The 19,377-nt window shown below is 43.1% G+C and overlaps 1 protein-coding gene across 4 annotated transcripts in view; it reads left to right on the top strand.

Annotated features, from left to right (window-relative positions):
* Positions 1–19,377, top strand: part of LOC126999809 (uncharacterized) — a 162,039-nt gene that overhangs the window by 14,725 nt on the left and 127,937 nt on the right. For all 4 annotated transcript variants that reach the window (XM_050862802.1, XM_050862803.1, XM_050862804.1 and 1 more), the window contains 12 exons: positions 4,078–4,196; positions 4,335–4,600; positions 5,020–5,236; positions 6,211–6,512; positions 7,169–7,323; positions 7,853–8,036; positions 8,570–8,693; positions 9,164–9,250; positions 9,735–9,869; positions 10,636–10,750; positions 11,137–11,215; positions 11,809–11,929. In XM_050862802.1, the coding sequence (XP_050718759.1) occupies positions 4,130–4,196; positions 4,335–4,600; positions 5,020–5,236; positions 6,211–6,512; positions 7,169–7,323; positions 7,853–8,036; positions 8,570–8,693; positions 9,164–9,250; positions 9,735–9,869; positions 10,636–10,750; positions 11,137–11,215; positions 11,809–11,929 (1,852 nt within the window). In that variant the 5' untranslated portion in view covers positions 4,078–4,129. The remainder of the gene's footprint in view (positions 1–4,077; positions 4,197–4,334; positions 4,601–5,019; positions 5,237–6,210; positions 6,513–7,168; positions 7,324–7,852; positions 8,037–8,569; positions 8,694–9,163; positions 9,251–9,734; positions 9,870–10,635; positions 10,751–11,136; positions 11,216–11,808; positions 11,930–19,377) is intronic.

The following is a 19,377-nucleotide window of genomic DNA, read 5'->3' on the forward strand; positions in this document are numbered from 1 at the left end:
ATATACCCATAACCTCTACGAAAGCCTTATTATAATTACGTATAGGTGTGTAAGCCCACTAATGGTTTGAGAATATGATGCTTATACTTCCTGTTTCACCGTGTAATACCCAGACCCGTTTTCTCTCCATTCATCTTTGTGCGTTTCTTAGCTCTCGAAATCTTGTGTGAGGCGCCAAGTAGTGAAGCGTGTGTGAGGAGTGGCTCGATAAGCTGATTGTAGACCTTTCACGTTGGGGAGAGTGGCCGGCTGCTTTTCCTGATGTCGGAACTTTATCCTTCTATACGTTATCTTTACGCTTCGTGCAGACTTGCTATACATCAAACATGGGGAAGAATGTGACAAGTTTCGTGTATTCAGAAAGCCAAATTCTCTCAAGCTAGTGTTTAATTATTTTTAATGCACTTCATTTTTAGGCAGACTCTTTTGTGTGTGGAGTCGGTGATCATCCCATATAGTAGAATGCTATTGTAACTAGACCAAGTTAAACTATCACACACACACACACACACACACACACACACACCGCTCCGATAACTCATGCAGGCTCAGGTGAGGTTCGAGCCCCGCTTAGGCCAAGATTTTTTCGCTGACGAGTCGTTACTGTTCCCCATTGAGAAAGTGAGATGGGGTCTGTGGTGTGTGAACTTATGAGGATCCCAACAGTAGGTACTCGGAGATGGACTATAATGAGCTGCTCTAATCGAAAGGGTAGGGATACTTGCAGGCGATGACGATCTCCCCCCCCCCCCCCACACACACACACACACGAACTCACGTAACAAGACCTCCAGTACCTTCTCCATCGAGCTGTTGTTCTCCTCTTGCCATGTTATTGTTTTACGCACCCCCAACTTAGCCCTCCCCTCCCATGCCCCAACACCCTCCCCCTTCCCTCTTCCCTCCCTCTCCCTTCCCCATTCCCTCCCTTCTTCCGCTAGTGTCTGAAGGCGGAGTCACTTCTCAGAGGCTAGTCAGTGTCTCAGGAGTATTGTGAGGGCCCGGCGGTCATACACTTAAGAAGTTATCGCCTTGGTCTTTGTCGCCAACTTCCTTCTCTTGTGTCCTCGGCCGTCACCACGTACCCGACCCGACCCGACCCGACCTGATTTGAACTGGTGCAGCCGTGTGGATTTATAGCAGTACTCTTCCGCGGTATCTTTTGTTTCCAGGACTCTCTTCATTTTCACAATTCTAAGGGGCTATTACACTGGGCAAATTTTCAGTGGATCTTCAGTCAAACCACGATTTCCGCTGGCGTGGTTTTCATATTTCCGTGGTTTTCTGACGTGTCCACGATCATCCAAAGCTATTGTAGATTTCACCGAAGGACGACGGTATTACTCACCATCATCATCAGCAGCAATAACAAGAAAGAAATGAGAACCACGCTAGCGGAAATCGTGGTTTGACTGAAGAAGAGGGAGGAGGGAGAAGAGGAGAGAGAAGATAAAAAAAAGAACAAAAAAGAGAATGAAGAGAAGGAGAGAGAAGAAGATTCGTGAAGAAGGAAGGGATGGGAGAGAGAAGATAACTGGAGAAGGAAAGGAAGAGAAGAAAATAAAAATGGAGAAGGAATGGAGGGAGAGAGAAGATAGGTGGAGAAGGAAGGGATGGGAGAGAGAAGATAACGGAGAAGGAAAGGAAGAGAAGAAAATAAAAATGGAGAAGGAATGGAGGGAGAGAGAAGATAGGTGGAGAAGGAAGGAAGGGAGAGAGAGCCCTGCGTAATAGCCCCTTTAAACCGCTTCCTTTTCCAGACTTTCTTTTTTTTCCCTCCTTCTGTGTCTTTTTTATCTCTGTTATCGACGGTTTCTTCTTCTTCGTCCTCCTCGGAATTCTAGGGAGTTTTTTTCCTTCTCCTTTTTTTTTCTCGCTGTCTCGCCTCATTCATTTTTTTCACTTTTAATTTTTCCTGTAATACTTTTTCACTTTGTATTGTCACACTAATTTTTTGCTTTCCCTTTTTTTCATGTATAGTCTTGTTTGTTAGTTTTTCATTTAGTGTTTTTTGTTCCTCTGCTTGATCTCCTTCTTCTCCTCTTTTTCTGTGTTATTATTCTCCTTTCTCTTCCTTTTTATTCAGGCAGTTATTTTTCTTTCCTTTCTTTATCTAGTCTTTTGTTTCCCTTTATCCCTTTTCTTCTATTTATTTTCTATTTATTTTCTATTTATTTTGTTTATCTATTTTCTATTTATTTTGTATTCATTTTCTGTTTATTTTCTATTTCTATTTATTTTCTATATTTTCTTCCATCTATCCTTTCTTTATCTAGTCTCTTTTGTTCCCCTTTATTCGTTTTCTTCTTTTTTTTAACTCTCCTCTTCTTTTCCTTTTCCATGGGGTTTCAATTTTTGGCCTTTTTCCCTATTCCTCTTTCCACCCTTCAGTTTATCCCATATTTACTTTCCTTTAACTTTCCTTTCTTTTCTTTCTTTTCCTCCCTTGTTTCCCTTCTTTTTTTATTCTTTTATTATTAAATCTCCTCTTCTTTTCCTTTTCCATGGGGTTTCAATTTCCTCTTTCCCCCTTCCATTTTTCCCATATTTACTTTCCTTTAACTCTCCTTTCTTTCCTTTCTTTTACTCCCTACGTGCGTTTTAAAGAGATCAATAGATTGTCAAATTACCTTTAAATTACCTAGGTTATAGATGTGATAATGCTCTTGTTGGTGGTGTCAGTAATAATAATAATAATAATAATAATAATAATAATAATAATAATAATAATAGCGATAATAATACCTTACCTGTTCAGCGACACAAGCCAGGTGAACGTCGAGACGGAACACCTGTATACCAGCATGCAGTATTAATTATTAGTAGTCGGTGGTGATGGTGGTGGTGGTGGTGAAGATGAGGGTGATGCTTGTGATGGTGGTGATAGTGATGGTTGTGGTGGTTCTGATGGTGATGGTATAGTGGTGGTGATTTTGGAATGAGGAGGTGGTTGCCTAGCTGTGTATTGGTGATGGTGGTGGTGGTGATGATAGTGGTGGTGGTGATAGTGGTGGTGGTGGTGGTGATGATTTTGGTTCCTTTTAATGAATGTTTGTTTCTGTAGTGTTGTTGTTGTTGTTGTTGTTGAAGTGCTAATGAGGATGGTGATTAAGTTGAATATTATATTATGCTCTGAAAACAAACGAAGAGAGAGAGAGAGAGAGAGAGAGAGAGAGAGAGAGAGAGAGAGAGAGAGAGAGAGAGAGAGAGAGAGAGAGACTTTATATAGATACTCACACCACAGAGCCCATGATCCAAACTAGAGGTGGTCTGTCCTAAAACCAAAGTGAAATGGTATCAAGCGCTTACCAAGACTTATAGAATTTCTGCCTTAGTGAACATTAATATGCAGGAAGTAGCGATCGGGTTGTTTAAAAGTGAATCAGTCGTTTTGCACTGAATCACTGAAGGCGGAAGCTTATTGCATTCTCGTACTACAACAAGATATATATAAGAAAAAATAGTCATTGCAGAATCTCCTCCTCGAGGCTCAATACTGTTTAGCGTCGGTTTTTATTTTTGTACAATTTTTCACTATATGGTTGATTTCAGGTCACGTCAGATATCTTTTTGGTTGATTTCTGGTTAAGTTAGATTTATGAATGGTAGATTTTAGGTTTGGTTGAACATATTCTCTGGTTGATTTTAGGTCACATCAGATATCTTTTTTGGCTGATTTCGTGTAAAGTTAGATTTACGAATGGTAGATTTAGGTTTGGTTGAACATATTCTCTGGTTGATTTTAGGTCACATCAGATATCTTTTTGGTTGATTTCAGGTTGTTAGATTTATGAATGGTAGATTTAGGTTTGGTTGAACATATTCTCTGGTTGATTTTAGGTCATATTTTTTTTGTTTGATTTCTGGTTAAGTTAGATTTACGAATGGTAGATTTAGTTTTGGTTGAACATATTCTCTGGTTGATTTTAGGTCGCATCAGATATCTTTTTTGGTTGATTTCTGGTTAATAGCGACGGAGACGAGCAACGAGGCGACGTGCAGTTATAACTATGCCCCAAACTTTACATTTACTTTACATTTTTTTTTTCTTGATTCCTATATTTTTTCTCCTTGCAGATTATCCACCTTCATTTGTACCTCCTCTCCTCCACTTCCTCCTCATCCACAAATGGCGCAGCAACTCCCACACCACCATATCCTCCTCCTCTTCTTCCTCCTCCTCGTCGTCGTCTCTCGTGAGTATCTATAACTCTTCAATTTATTGCTCTTACGTGCATATTTGGTGACTTTTTACCCTTGTCTTCCCTACCCACACACGCGCATTACATACCCTCCTCCCCTTCCTCCTTCCTCACCCTCGGACGTTCCCCCAGTGATTGCTGCGGAAGGCGGAGAAACCAGAGAGGGTCACGGATTCACAATAGACTCTTCATCCCCACCGAACCCTCCCGGCTTCATGGACACAGGGCCGATATCAACTGGGCCCGAAACCTCCACCCAGACTCCCTCAAACGCTGGCTACACATACGAGTCTTCGGCCCAAGGAGGTGGCGTTGGGAGTTCGGTCCAGAGAGAAGCAGAAACAACACCGAAGAAGAGTTCCTCGCCGAAGACGCCTCAAGATTCGATCCGCTCCGATGTATGTTGTTTTGGGGTCGCATTTGTTGTTAAAAAGGGTAATACAGGAAGAGAGAGAGTTGGTTCTTGCTTATTGACGTTTTACTGCATTTATCGACCATATTCCAAGTTAGTATTACCAACTCAGACATCAACGGCAGCTTCTGAATTGTTCTTTTCCACAGTATTATTAACTTGGTAGCCGAATCCTTGCGCCGTAATATTAACAAGAGAAAAGTGGAGAGAGAGAGAGAGAGAGAGAGAGAGAGAGAGAGAGAGAGAGAGAGAGAGAGAGAGAGAGAGAGAGAGAGTCCAAGATAAACATTGCTTTCCCTTTGCCTATGTATACTAACCAAGCAAATAATGTAAATCGTCATATGAATTGAATTAACATAAAGCTTTTCACTAAGGAATTTCTTTATATCTTGCTTTATTGCCCAGGAGATGCAGTTCGGAGCAGCGCCACCAGAGGGCCCACCGAGGCGAGAGTCAACCACCAGCAAGGCAACGAAGAATCCCGAGGTTGAGGTAAACAAAGGAGGAGGAGAAGGGGAGCCGCACATTAGGATCAAGTCGTCGTTTGAGGTTCCCCCGGAGGATTGGAACGCACCGAGACCAAAGAGGGAGGCTTCGAGGGCTGCTGAGGACGCGAAGAAAGGTCAGTGTAGTGGTTAAGTGTGGCTGTGTGAGAAATTGTTATTATTATTATTATTATTATTATTATTATTATTATGTCGTCTTCAGCCAACGAGTCTCCAAAAACAACCAAGATCCTTATAAGGGTATCAAGACACCTCTCCCCCCGAAATTGACCTCTCTTTCGGCCACCTCTTTTTATTTTATTTTTATTTTTTAGGAGCAGCGAGTAGAGGGCTTTTTTTTTATTATTATTGTTTCCTTTTTTGTGTGCCCTTGAGCTGTCTCCTTTGTTGTAAAAAAAAAAAAAAATTACCGTCGAATATGAACGTGAATAATCGACACTCGGCACACTCTCTACCCTCCTCTTCAGCATCTTTCACTCCCTTGTCTTCCTCCTTCTCTTGATCTACATTCTACACCATTCTCCTCACTCTCTACTTGTTCATCATCGGCTATTACCTTCCCTTCTTCTCCTTACTGTCAATGTACGTCATCCCCCCCGCTCCTTAATATTTCTCTTCCTTTTCTTCTCGCTCTTCCTTCTCCTTTTCCCTCTCAGACTATATCATTCTCTCAGCCCTCTTCTTCTTCTTCTTTCTTCTCCTCCTTACCCTCAGTCTACATCATCCCTTCCCTCCACCCCCCGCTCCTTAATATTTCTCTTCCTTTTCTTCTCGCTCTTTCTTTTCCTTTTCCCTCTCAGACTTCATCATTCTTCCTGCCCTCTTCTTCTTCCTCCTTCTCCTCCTTACCCTCAGTCTATATAACCGCCCCCCCGCCCCTGCTCCTTAATATTCCTCTTCCTTCTCTTCTAGCTCTTTTTTCTCCTTTTCCCTCTCAGACTATATCATTCTCCCTGCCCTCTTCTTTTTCCTCCTTCTCCTCCTTACCCTCAATCTACATCATTCTCCTCAATCACTTCTTTTTCATCTTCCACTTCATTAGTTTTCTCTTCCTCCTCCTCTTCAATCTCCCTCTCCCCACCCACCACAGACGCAACCACAACACAGAACGAACCACCACGGACCGCCAAACTCAGCAAAGTGGAAACCAAACCAGACACGAAAGCAGGATCAACCAAGGGGTCAGCCAAGGGGTCAGCCACGGGTATGCCATCTGTGCTTTCGATCGCGGACGAAGTGGACCACACCTACGCGGGCCACGACTCCTCGGACCAGCACAAGCTCTATAAGGACCTCTTCCGGGACTACAACAAGCACATCAGGCCCGTCGAGCACCACGATGACATCATTACCGTGCACTTCGAGGTGGCGCTCTTCAACGTCTTGGCGCTGGTGAGTGAGTTCTTGTTGAGTTCGAAGTGGGGGTGTCTTGGCGCTGGTGAGTGAGTTCTTGTGGAGTTCGAAGTGGGGGTGTCTTGGCGCTGGTGAGTGAGTTCTTGTTGAGTTCGAAGTGGGGGTGTCTTGGCGCTGGTGAGTGAGTTCTTGTGGAGTTCGAAGTTGGGGTGTCTTGGCGCTGGTGAGTGAGTTCTTGTTGAGTTCGAAGTTGGGGTGGAATGAAGTGAGCGAGGGCGTGAAGTGAAATGAAGGAGTGAGTGAGTGAGTGTTGATGTGTTTTGCAGGGTACAAATTTATTAAGCTGCGCGTGGTCTCAGTGCTCATCTTCGTCTCCATGGTTCTTGAGGTCTTAAGTGAAGTGGTTGTTAGTGTTGTTTCATGTTTCTTTGTGTTTTTTTTTCTCCTTTATTTATTTATTTATTTATTTATTTATTTTTTGCCTTAGTTTTTTTCTCCTCATCATTCGTTTTGTTGCTTTGTTTCAATTTGTATTCTCTTCTTCCTTCTATTAATTTTGCCCTGATCCTTTTTATGTTCTCCTATTTATACTCTTTTCTTATCATCATTGTCCCTGCTCTCACACACACCCAGCACTGCAATCTCTCCCTTACACCTTCCCTCAGTCAGCCGTATCCTTCCCTTCCTTCGCACAGGACACCAAGGAAGGCATCATGATCACCAACACAGAAGTTATTTTGATATGGAGGGACCCTTACCTGAGCTGGGACCCCGACTACTACAACCAAACCAAATATCTGAGGGTCCTGTACAGCGACGTGTGGCATCCTGACGTCATTCTTTATAACTCGTGAGTGTGGGAGAGGAGGGAAGGGGGGAGGGAGGGAGGAGTAAGAGAGGGATGGATGGGTAAGATAGGTGAGACATATATGGAAAGTAGAAGGAAGGTTAGGTAAGAAGAGAGATGGAGGAGGAGATTGAAAAGGGAGATCAGTTTGTAAAGAGGGATAGAGTTGGAAAAAAGTGAGACGAAGGGAGAAAAAAGGGAAGGGGAAAATTGAAGGGAATAGAGAGAGGAGGTGAGAGGGGCGAATAAGAATGGAATAATGAGTAGTGTGAAAGGGGAAAGTATGTATGTAGGAGAAGGGGAATGGAGAAGAAGTGGGAGATAAAGATCCTCACCCAGTCCTCCTCCACCACCTCCTTCATCACCAACCTCCGCCTCTTCCTCTATCAACTCCTTCCATCGCCACCATCACCAGCCTCACCACTACTACTCACCAGCCAGATTATCGTATTCACCACATTGTATTCATCCCCTTAAACTCTCGTACCTACACCACCACCACCACCTCCACCTCCTCCTTCTCCACCACCAGGGCAGACACTAGCTACGAGGACTCCATGATCAACACCAACATTATTATCGAATACGACGGCACCACCACCTTGCTGACCCACGCCATCTTCACCTCCGTCTGCGACATCGACATCCAGTGGTTCCCCTTCGACCAGCAGACCTGTGACATGATCTTCTCCTCCTGGACGGCGGATGTTAACCAGGTGTGTGAGAGAGAGGAGTGGGAGAGAGAGGCAGGTGTGTAGGGAGGCGGAAAGGTGGGGAGCTGTAGATAAAAGTGATCGTAGAGAGGAGAGAAGGATAACGGGAAGAGAACCAGTATTATACAAGAAAATAGAAGGGAAGAAAGAGACAAGTAAAGGTGAAAGAGAAACGTAGATAACAGGAAAGGAAGAAGTGATCTTAGGAGAGAGCAGAGAAAGAAAGGGAGTAGTTGAAAATAAAATAAGTATGGAGGGAAGATGAAAATAGTTATGAAAAGCACAGGTTTGGAGGAAGGTGCAAAGGATAAAGAATAAGGAAAAGGCATGAGAAGGGAGGAGGATGGGAGGAAAAGGACACAGGGAAGAGAGGAGACCAGCTGTGAAGGCTAGGGAAAGGGTTGACAGGTCCACTCCATAGAAAAAGGGGGAAGAGTACTGCACTGCATACTCTAGAGGAGGCCTGACAAATATAACAAACTATTTCTACTACTAATACTACTACTACTACTACTATACTACTACTACTTCTACAGATGCTGCTTGAGTTAGGCCCTTCGGATATTACTCGCTACCACCCTAACCAAGAGTTCTTCCTCGAAAACTTTTACGCGGAGCAACTGGAGGACTTCGACCCGTGCTGCAAGGAACCGTTCTCCAGTGAGTGTGGAAGAGAAAGAGAGATAGGTTGCTGTGCTATAACTTTTTTTATTTTATTGTTGTTGTTTAAGATAATGGTAATAATGGTAATAATAATAATGTATCTACTCCTAATTATTTTTTTCTCTTTCGTTTCATATATTTTCCTTCAACGGTGTGTGTTTTTAATGTCTGTTTTCCTTCCGCCTCCCTTTCCTCTACTGCTTTTTCTTCCTCTTCTTCTTCCTCTCCTCCTCCTCCTTCTTCTTCTTCTTCTTCTTCTTCTTCTTCTTCTTCTTCTTTTTCTTCTTCTTCTTCTTCTTCTTCTTCTTCTTCTTCTTCTTCTTCTTCTTCATCTTTCACTTCTTCCATCTTTCTAAATTTTTCCTTTCTTCTCTCCATTTTTCCTTCCCTTTTTCTCTTCTCCCCTCCTTCCTTCATGATTTACTACATTCCCCCTCCTCCTCCTCCTCCTCCTCCTCCTCCTGCAGTCATCAGTTACCACATTCAGCTGCAGCGTCGCGTCAAGTTCGCTCTCTTCTTCTTCATCGTTCCCGGAGTTCTCATCAACATTTGCGGTGAGAGAGAGAGAGAGAGAGAGAGAGAGAGAGAGAGAGAGAGAGAGAGAGAGAGAGAGAGAGAGAGAGAGAGAACTATGTATTTTTCTTTGTAGTAGCGGTAATGATAATAATAACAATGATAATAATAATAACTTTTTTTTCCTGTTTTCTTCCTTTACCTCCACCTTTCCTACCTCCTCCTCTTCCTCCTTCTCTTTCTTTACTTATACCTTCTCCTTCACCTCTCCTCCTCCTCCTCTTCCTATACTTCTTTCTCCTCCTGCAACTCCTTTTCTTCTGGTGTCTGTTCTTCCTATGTATTCCTCCTCCTCCTCCTCCTCTTCCTCAACCTCTCTGCCTACCTACTCCTGCAACCCCTTTTCTTCCTCCTCCTCATCTTCATCACTTATCTCTTCCTCCGCCTCCATCCTCTTTATACTTTCCCTCGACCTCTCTTTACCTCCTCCTCCATCTCCTCCTCCTCTTCCTCCTCCTCCTCCAGCCCTTCTCGTATTCACGCTACCCGCCGAATCCGGAGAAAAGGTCGGACTGGGCATCAACGCAATGCTAGCGATGATGGTGTTCCTCATGGCCATGATAGAGAACCTCCCGCCCTCACAGACTCTTCCTTTGGCCGGTAATATTATATGTCGGGGGTATTAGTAGTAGCGATGGTAGTAGTAAAAGTAGTAGTAGTAGTAGTGTAATGGCCCGAAAAGTTTAGTAATCCTGTTGTTTATCATGTCGGGCCTCTACTAGCTTATGCAGTGCAGTAGAAGTATGGTTTGATTATAATTATATATCGTTCCAGTGTAGTCTAAATTTAGTAGTTGTAGTAGTAGAAGTTTAAGTAATCCTGTTGTTTATCATGTTGGGCCTCTACTCGCATATGCAGTGCAGTAGAAGTATATAGTTTGAATATATATATCCTCCTTCCAGTGTAGTCTAAAATTTATGACTAATTAGAAGGGTCATTAGCTCATCATTGGTGCACAGCCTGTACTTGTATGCAAACTAATAAGGGTACAGACTGAAGGCAGACGTATGGTAACACTCCTAACAACCTTATAATACAATACATAAAATAATGATAAATTTCCGATTCGTTTCTTCATGCCTGACAAATAAGGGAACTGCCTTTACTGCCTTTTATTGTCCTTACCACCTCTACTGCCTCACATACACTTCAAAACACTTGCTCAATTAATACACTAAACACACACAACACTTTAATACACACCACACCCAACGCACCTGCACGCACACTACCCCTTTTACAACACAGAAAGCAACTCAAGGGTAACAACAAATGAAAAAAAGCCCGCATGAAAACAAAAAGACCCCCCCCCTCCCCCCTTGCTTCCTCTCACACACCTGCCTCCCCTCACCTGCCCCTCCCTCAGGTGTGTACTACGGGGTGTGCCTCATCGTGCTCACTTTCAACATCGCCTTCTCCGTCTACGTCCTCAACCTCTCACAGCAGGGCGATCGAGGCCACCCGGTCCCGGGGTGGTGGAGGTCAGTGGTTCGTCCATCATCTCCATTATCGTCATCGTCACCACCATCATCACCATCTCTCTTTATTCCTGTTTGTTTCCCTCTTTTCATATCAACGTCAAACACTATACAAGGAAGGTATTTTGCGTTTGGGTGGGGAGCTTACCAACTTGCTCTGCTAAAACATGTCCATTGACTTCTATAATTTATGCGTTGCTACTCTGTTAGTTTGGTTGTCCGTGTTTTATCATCAGTTCTACGTATGATACGACCTGCCCACATCCATCTCTTCATCGTCATCATCATTATAACACCTTTAACCTTTGCGTGTATATTTCCTTAACTTTGATGCTCGCTCTCTCGCTCCACCATCGTCTTCTTCCCTACTCCTGTTCTTCCCTCTGCAGAATGATTGGCGTTTACACCGCTAAGGGCCTCTTCATCAAGATCCCTGACTACATCGTTAAAGGCTGGGACTTGGGCAAGGTAAGGGCCAGGGAAGGGGAAGTAGTAGTAGTAGTAGTAGTAGTAGTAGTAGTAGTAGTAGTTGTAGTAGTAGTAGTAGTAGTAGTTGTAGTAGAAATAGTTATTGTTATATTTGTCAGGCCTCTATATTTGTCAGGCCTCCTCTAGAGTATGCAGTGCAGTATTAGGGATGGAGGAGGAGGAGGAGAATGAAAGGGATGTTGATGTGCGTGTAGTGAGAAAGGAAAAGGAGGAAAGGATAAGGGAGGATATGGCCAAAGAATAGAGGAGGGAGAGAAGAATGCTATCGGCAAAGAGGGAGAGAAGCAAAATATTACCAAAGGAAAGAGGAGAAATGAAGAGAGAAGAGTGTTATCGGCAAAGAGGAGAGAAGCAAAATATAATTAGGGTAGAGAAAGTTTGAGAGATTTCGTAACCTTTCTCTTTTTTTCCCATTTCCAAAGAAAAGAGGAGAAATGAAGAAAGAAAGGAAAACAGAAGGAAAAAGCTGGTGAAAATAAAGGAAGGGGAAGCAAAAATATAATTAGGATAGAGAAAGTTTGAGAGATATCGTTACCTTTCTCTTAATTTCTCCCTCTCCGTCTCTCCCGCAGAGAGAGATGAAGCAGAAGGAGTTGGATGCTGTCTCCGAGATGAAGGGATTTAAGCACGTCAACATGGACATATTCAACGTGCAGCCGGCTTTGGCCCAGGAGGGAACTTACATGTTTAAAGGTAAGACAGAAATACACAGAAGAAACACTGCATTGAGATTTGTTTATGTTTGTCCAGCTGATTTTTTTCCATTTCTTAACCGCAAGACACGGCACTAGTAGCTGCTTACAGAAGTCGTTGTTTGCACCTATGTATGTACTTTGTTTGCTATACCTGTGCACGTAAGCCCCGCCCACAAGAACTCGTAATCCACCAAACACACGCTCCGGTTTACTCTGTTCGCTTTACCGCTGTACGCATGCCCCGCCCACAAGAGCCGAGCAACCACCAATGAGATGCCATCCTTCTCAGCATCCACCAATCACGTGCACCGCTTTACTCTGTTCGCTTTACCGCTGCACCTAAGCCCCGCCCACAAGAGCCCAGCAACCACTCTGTTCGCTTTACCGCTGCACCTAAGCCCCGCCCACAAGAGCCCAGCAACCACCAATGAGGATTCAACATTTCTCATCAGTCGCCAATCACATGCACCTCTATGTACTCTGTTTGCTCTACCTTTGCACGTAAGCCCCGCCCTCAAGAGCTCAGCAACCACCAACGAGGCGTAACCCTTACCAGCATCCACCAATCGCATGCACCGGTTTATTCTATCCGCTTTACCGCTGCACTTAAGCTCCGCCCACAAAAGCCCAGCAACTACCAATGGGATTCAGCTTTTCCCAGCATCCACCAATCACATGAAACCTGAGTTGAAGAAGGCCATGGCTCGCTTGAGGATTTTGATTTTAAGGTTCTACTCCATTCATATTAACCTCGCGAACAAGCCCCACCCACAAGAACTCAGCAACTACCAATGGGATCCAACCTTTCCCAGCATCCACCCGTCACTTACAAGCTGAATTGGAGAGGGGGCGTGGCTAGTCTCTGGGTTGGTCAAGGATACACGCTTACTGGGGAAGGGGGAGGGGCCTAATAGCAAAGTGAATTTGAACAGAGTGTAGTCAGACGCTTGCACCGACGTGATATACTTCGATGAGATGCACGAATGGCACCAGAACACAGCACCAAGAACTTCCGGGGGCTTCATGGTGCAGTGGTTAGCACACTGGGCTCACAACCGAGAGAGCCCGGGTTCGATTCCCGGGCGGAGTGAAAAAATTTGGGCGGCTTTTCCGATACCCTACGCCCCTGTCCACCCAGCAGTGAATGGGCACCAGGTAATAATCGGGGTTTGTGTCCCGTCTCCTGGGATCTGATCCATTCTCCTATAATCCTTCCCCTCCTGTCTCCCCGGCATATGACCACAGATGTTGCGCCGACTAAACGAAACTTTCCACCTTTCCAACCAAGAACTTGCCTGTACCGCTCCTTTATTATTTCGTTTTACGCTTATATTTTTCCCCGACCTAGCTCGTTATGAGGTAATATTTTGCATGGGAGTTGACCAAAGCGCAATAACCCGCACCGCTACGCCTCAGCCTTACGGAAAATACACGCCAATGTTATTTATTTATTTTTTTCATTTTTTACCCTCCGCTTTATCGCTCCCCGCTGCTGCTTCTTTTTGTTATTGTTTTCGCATCGCCTCAGCAATACAGAAAATGCTCTCCTTGGTATTTTTTTCATTTTTTACCCTCCCCTTTATCGCTCCCCGCTGGTTCTTTTTGTTGTTGTTATTGTTTTCGCATCGCCTCAGCCTCACAGAAAATGCACTCCAATGTTATTTATTTATTTATTTATTTTTCATTTTTTACCCTCCCCTTTATCGCTCCCCGCTGCTTCTTCTTTTTGTTATTGTTTTCGCATCGCCTGAGCAATAGAGAAAATGCGCTCCAATGTTATTTATTTTATTTTTTATTTTTTATCCTCCCCTTTATCGCTCCCCGCTGCTTCTTCTCTTTTGTTATTGTTTTCGCATCGCCTTAGCAATACAGAAAATTCACTCCAATGTTATTTATCTATTTATTTATTTATTTATTCATTTTTTACCCTCCGCTTTATCGCTCCCCGCTGCTTTTTTTTTTTTTCTTTTTTTTCGCATCGCCTTAGCCTCACAGAAAATGCACTCCAATGTTATTTATTTTTATTTTTTTACCCCCCGCCTTATCGCTCCCCCGTCGCCTCTTTTTTTGTCATTGATTTTTCCTTTTACACGCACTAATCACCGAGTTCTAAGGTGACTTGAAAGTCCCCCCCCCCAAAAAAAAAAAAAAAAAATCATCAGCTGTTTTTATTTGTTTTCTTTATTTTTACTCAATCGTACAGTTCCTTTCGCTTCTCTCCTTTTTTTTTTTTTTTTTTTTTTTTTCTTCCCTTGGTAACGTAATAGGGCTTCTTGCCGCATCATCAGAACCACCTTAACTACCTACCCATCCCTCTCAAAAAAGAAAAAAAAATGTATATACCCGTCTTCGGAAGCAGTAACCACCCACCACCTCTCCTCTCGAAATTGACCTCTCTTTTTGGACACTCCTTTGACCTCTATTCAGGAGCAGTGAGTAGCGAGCTTTTTTTTTTATATTTTTCTTTGCGCCCTTGAGCTGTCTCCTTAGCTGTAAAAAAAAAAAAAAAAACTCCTTACCCCCTCCTTGCAGACCCCTCCCAGCGACGGTCTATTGAGGCTCTGGAGGGCATCTTAAGACTACCGCATCATCAGAATCGCCTTATTAACTACCTACCCTTCCCTCTAAAAAACAACACAAAAAAAAACAATATATATACCAGTCTTCGGAACCGGTAACCACCCAACGAACCACCACCATCACCTCCTTACCCCCTCCTTGCCTTAACTACCTACCCATCCCTCTAAAAAAAAAAAAAAAAGAGAGAATATATATACCAGTCTTCGGAATCAGTTACCACCCACCAAACCACCACCACCACCTCCTCCTCCTTACCCGCTCCTTGCAGACCCCTTCCAGCGACGGTCTATTGAGGCTCTGGAGGGGATCTTAAGACTACTCGCACAGGAGGAGGACGAGAGCCGGGCGCGAGATGACAAGGTGCAGCTGGTGGACGAGTGGAAGTTCCTCTCGCGCGTGATGGATCGCCTCCTCTTCATCATCTTCGGCATCGTCACTTTCCTCTTCAACATCATCATCCTCATGCAATCGCCGTACGGGGAGAAATTCGAGTACTGCCCCCTCGGGAAGGACATGTGCGGTGATGATTATGTGTTGGAGAGCATTGATGATTTGACCGTGAAAGGAGGGCTGAGTGGAGGGACGGCCGGCGGGGGACACTAACAGAACGGTAATGCTAACGAAGAGAGTAAAGCCGCTTATATCTCCCGACTTCCTACCCCAAAACTGTCTTCTGGGCTCCAATAACGAAACTCATTTATAGTTATCATTAAGAGAGTTAGATCCTGATGTTTCTTGGCAATAGTTAGGCGTCAGAAACCGGTAAATACTATGCTCTGAGTACGATAATCTGGCAACGGGGGTTCAGGGGGCGGCACTACCGACACTAACAGCGAAGCAACGGGGCGCTAATGAACACAGCAAAGGAAGGAACATATGTAGCGAAGACTGGGAGTTGGAGAGCACTGCGAACTTAGCCGGTATAGGAGGGCTTGGCGAGGGGACAGGCGGCAGCGGGAGACACTAACGGAACGGTAACGCTAACGAGGAGAGTAAAATAACTAGGTAGCGAAGACTGCGAGTTGGAGAGCACTGCGAACTTAGCCGGTATAGGAGGGCTTGGCGAGGGGACAGGCGGCGGCGGGAGACACTAAAGCAGACACCGAAGGAACGTATATGACAAGGACAGCAAAGAAACGTATGTGAGGAAGACAGCAAAGGAATATGTGCGGGAGAAGACCATGAGTTGGAGAGCATGGCGGACTTGGCTGTTAGAAAGGAGTTTAGTATGGGGTCAGACAGCGGCGGTGAGCACTTAACAAAGGCGGCGGGGGATATTAAGAAAGGAAACAGTGGGGTCAAAATTACACATGCGACTATGATTACAAGTTCGAGAGCTTCGCAGACCTATAGCCATTCGAGAGCGACCTATTGCCGTTTATTGGGGACGCAGGCGGCGGCGGGGGACACGATAACAACACCAACACTAGCCAACTAACGGGACTCTAATGTAACAAGGACTATAACGAAGAGGGCTAACGAGCATATGCGATGAAAATAACGAGCTGGAAAACACTGCAGACCATTCCGTTAGAAGCAGAGTGACTTACATGATCTTGAACCATCATGAAGATAAATTACTATTACAACAACAACAACAACAACAACAACGAGACTAGTATCGTAAAGTTACGGCGAAGAAGTAGTGTCATAACATACGTGTTGTGATTTGTAGGCTCAAGATATTTATTATTATTATTATTATTATTATTATTATTATTATTATTATTATTATTATTATTATTATTATTATTATTATTATTATTATTATTATTATTATTATTATTATTATTATTATTATTATTATTATTATTATTATTATTATTATTATTATTATTATTATTATTATTATTATTATTATTATTATTATTATTACGATTCTCTTCCACTTCTTTTTTCTCTTCTAATTAAAAGGGATTGTGGAGATGGTGGTGGTAATAGTAGTAGTAGTAGTAGTAGTAGTAATAGTAGTGGTGGTGGTAGTATTTTACAGACATTGCATGCAAATCGGAGGGGGAAAAGAGAGAGAGAGAGAGAGTCTGACTAACGTAAATACATATAATAAACGACTTAGGGATTGGGGTGGACAGGACAGTTAGTCAATAGGTACACACACGAACATATATATGGACACGAGAGAGAGAGAGAGAGAGAGAGAGTGTGTGTGACAGACAGACAGACAGACAGACAGACCATAACAACAACAGCCTCCTCTTCTATACAAATAACAAAACAAATAAACAAAAACAGCCATCTAAAATTTCCAGGACTAAGACAGACAGACAAACAGAGACAGACAACAACAACAGGAACAGTACCCTCATATCCCGTGAAAAAAAACAAGAAAACAAAAACAAAACAACATTTCCAAGACAGACAGACAGAGACAGACAACAACAACAGCAACAGTACCCTCCTATCCCGTAAAAAAACGCGAAAACCAAAACAAAACCACTTCCAAGACCAGGACCAAGACGCAAACTCAACACCACGTCAACACATCAACACCAAACAATAAATAACAAAAAAAAATGCAAAAACAACCTTGAGCCGGCAATAAATCACAACCTGCCAGAATTAGCGCATCACAGCCGGTAATTAAAACCATTAATTTACGGCCCATTACGCCCAAGTGCACGATAATTACCCTCAATATCGATCATCTTCAGTTAATGGTCGATTGGCTCCGGCGAAGGGTATTTTGAGGCGAAGAGTGTAAGACGGTAGGCAAGAAATGGTAAAAACGTAATATTGAGTAACGTTTATTTATTATCGAGACGGGAAAGTATACAAAACGAGCATAATCATCATCATCATCATCATCAGTCATGGCTTCCCCACTGCAAGGAAGGGTCAGACACATTCACTTTTAGCAGTGGGTCTCGACTTTCTCAGCGGCGTCGAACTCTTAACCAAGTAGACACAGTTGACAAACCCCTCAAGTATGAAGAAAAAAAATCGCTCAGAAATGAAGAAAATGGCTTTAAAATTCAAGAGTATGTTTGGATAATACAAAAAATAATGCCATTTTAATTATTATCAAAAATGAAAGAAAAGCATTTACAGGTAGGGAGGGTAGGAGGTGTTGGATTTACGATGGACTGCCTCAAGAAAAGGTTAGATATATTTAAGAATGAGGAGGACAGGTTGCGAGAGGCTTACAGGAGTTCCCCCGTGTGCCTCAAGAAAAGGTTAGATATATTTAAGAATGAGGTCAGGTTGCGAGAGGCTTACAGGAGTTCCCCCGTGTGCCTCAAGAAAAGGTTAGATATATTTAAGAATGAGGATGACAGGTTGCGAGAGGTTTACAGGAGTTCCCCCGCGTGCCTCAAGAAAAGGTTAGATATATTTAAGAATGAGGATGACAGGTTGCGAGAGGTTTACAGGAGTTCCCCCGTGTAGGCAGACTGGCCGCTTGCAGACTCCTTATGTTGGGTGTCGATACTTTGCTCATAATAAAGTTAAAGTCGTTGAAAGCATGTACATTATGTCATCGTGTTTATGAATATATATATTATAATGTTAAATCTCTTGTTATTATGATATTATACTTTGAACCTGATTTCTGTATCTAAGGAAACGTTCAGTGGTGTTGTTTGGGGTTGTTTTAGAGAAATTACTGTTCGAACTTATTAGAACTTTACTGGATAATGCTTATGTAATTTATGATCACTTATATGCATGCCAGAATGAGAATAGACAGTGTAAATTTATGTATTATTAAAAAGAGGTTATAATCGTATACATAAGACTAATAATACGGTAACATGAAGTTGAAATTATATATATAGAAAATGTATACATCATTAAAAAGATATAATAATCATATACATAAGAATAATGATACAATAAATGAACTTGAAATTATATATACTAAAAAATAATTGAGTTGCATGAAAACTATTTATTATACGACTAGAAAATAGTATTAACGATAAGTATTATATTCTACCTACATGGAAATACTGGCAATACAAATAAAAGGATAATATTGATATAATAAAATATACTTAACAAAATATAAAGTTGATTCAGTATACTAACGAGAGAGAGAGAGAGAATCGAAGTTTCCCACGGTGCTTCTCTGCTTTTCATCATCGTATGAATAGCAATGTGGCCTAGAAGGAGGAGGAGGAGGAGGAGGAGGAGGAGGAAAGGCCATCTAACTTCATTTCCTTCCTCTTCCTTTACTCTCCTCCTCCTCCTCTGCCTCTTTCTCCTCCTCCTTTTTTTTCTATCTTTTTTTTGTTATTTTTGCTTCTCTTCTTTTCTTCTCTATTTTGGGGGTTATTTTCTGATAATTTTCGTGATGTTTTTTTTTTCTTTCTAATTCTGTTTGTGGTATGAGAGAGAGAGAGAGAGAGAGAGAGAGAGAGAGAGAGGGGGGGGCACCCACCCACCGCAGGCGCCGTCACGAAGCGGTAACACAGCCAATCGAACTCAAATCATTCCCCTCCTCTGATTGGCTGGCGATCGACCAATGGCGGCGCGTCGGGGCCCTTCAATATATCTTCAGAAAATCGCGTTGAATGCCTCTCGTGAATAACAGAATTTCGGAAAACGTTTACTTGCATGACGAAGAGGCTGGTGGAGGGAGAGGAGGAAGGGGGAGAGTGAGAGGGAGAGAGGGAGTGAGAGAGTGAGAGGGTTCCATCATCACTCTAGTTCGTTGGTTAAGGAGAGAACGTTGTGTGTGGAGACGGTTCCGGAGTTCGCTATCGTTCATTTACTCTTCGTTCTTTTTCGAGGGGAGTTGAACGTGGGAGGAACGAACAGTCATCCCCTTTCCCCTTTTTTCCATTCCCTCCCGAAGTAATTTTCACACGTTTTCACTAACAAAAAAATCACTAGTTCGTTGGTTAAGGA

The sequence above is a fragment of the Eriocheir sinensis genome, chromosome 17, assembly GCF_024679095.1.
Source record: "Eriocheir sinensis breed Jianghai 21 chromosome 17, ASM2467909v1, whole genome shotgun sequence".
Classification (NCBI taxonomy): Eukaryota; Metazoa; Arthropoda; class Malacostraca; order Decapoda; family Varunidae; genus Eriocheir; species Eriocheir sinensis.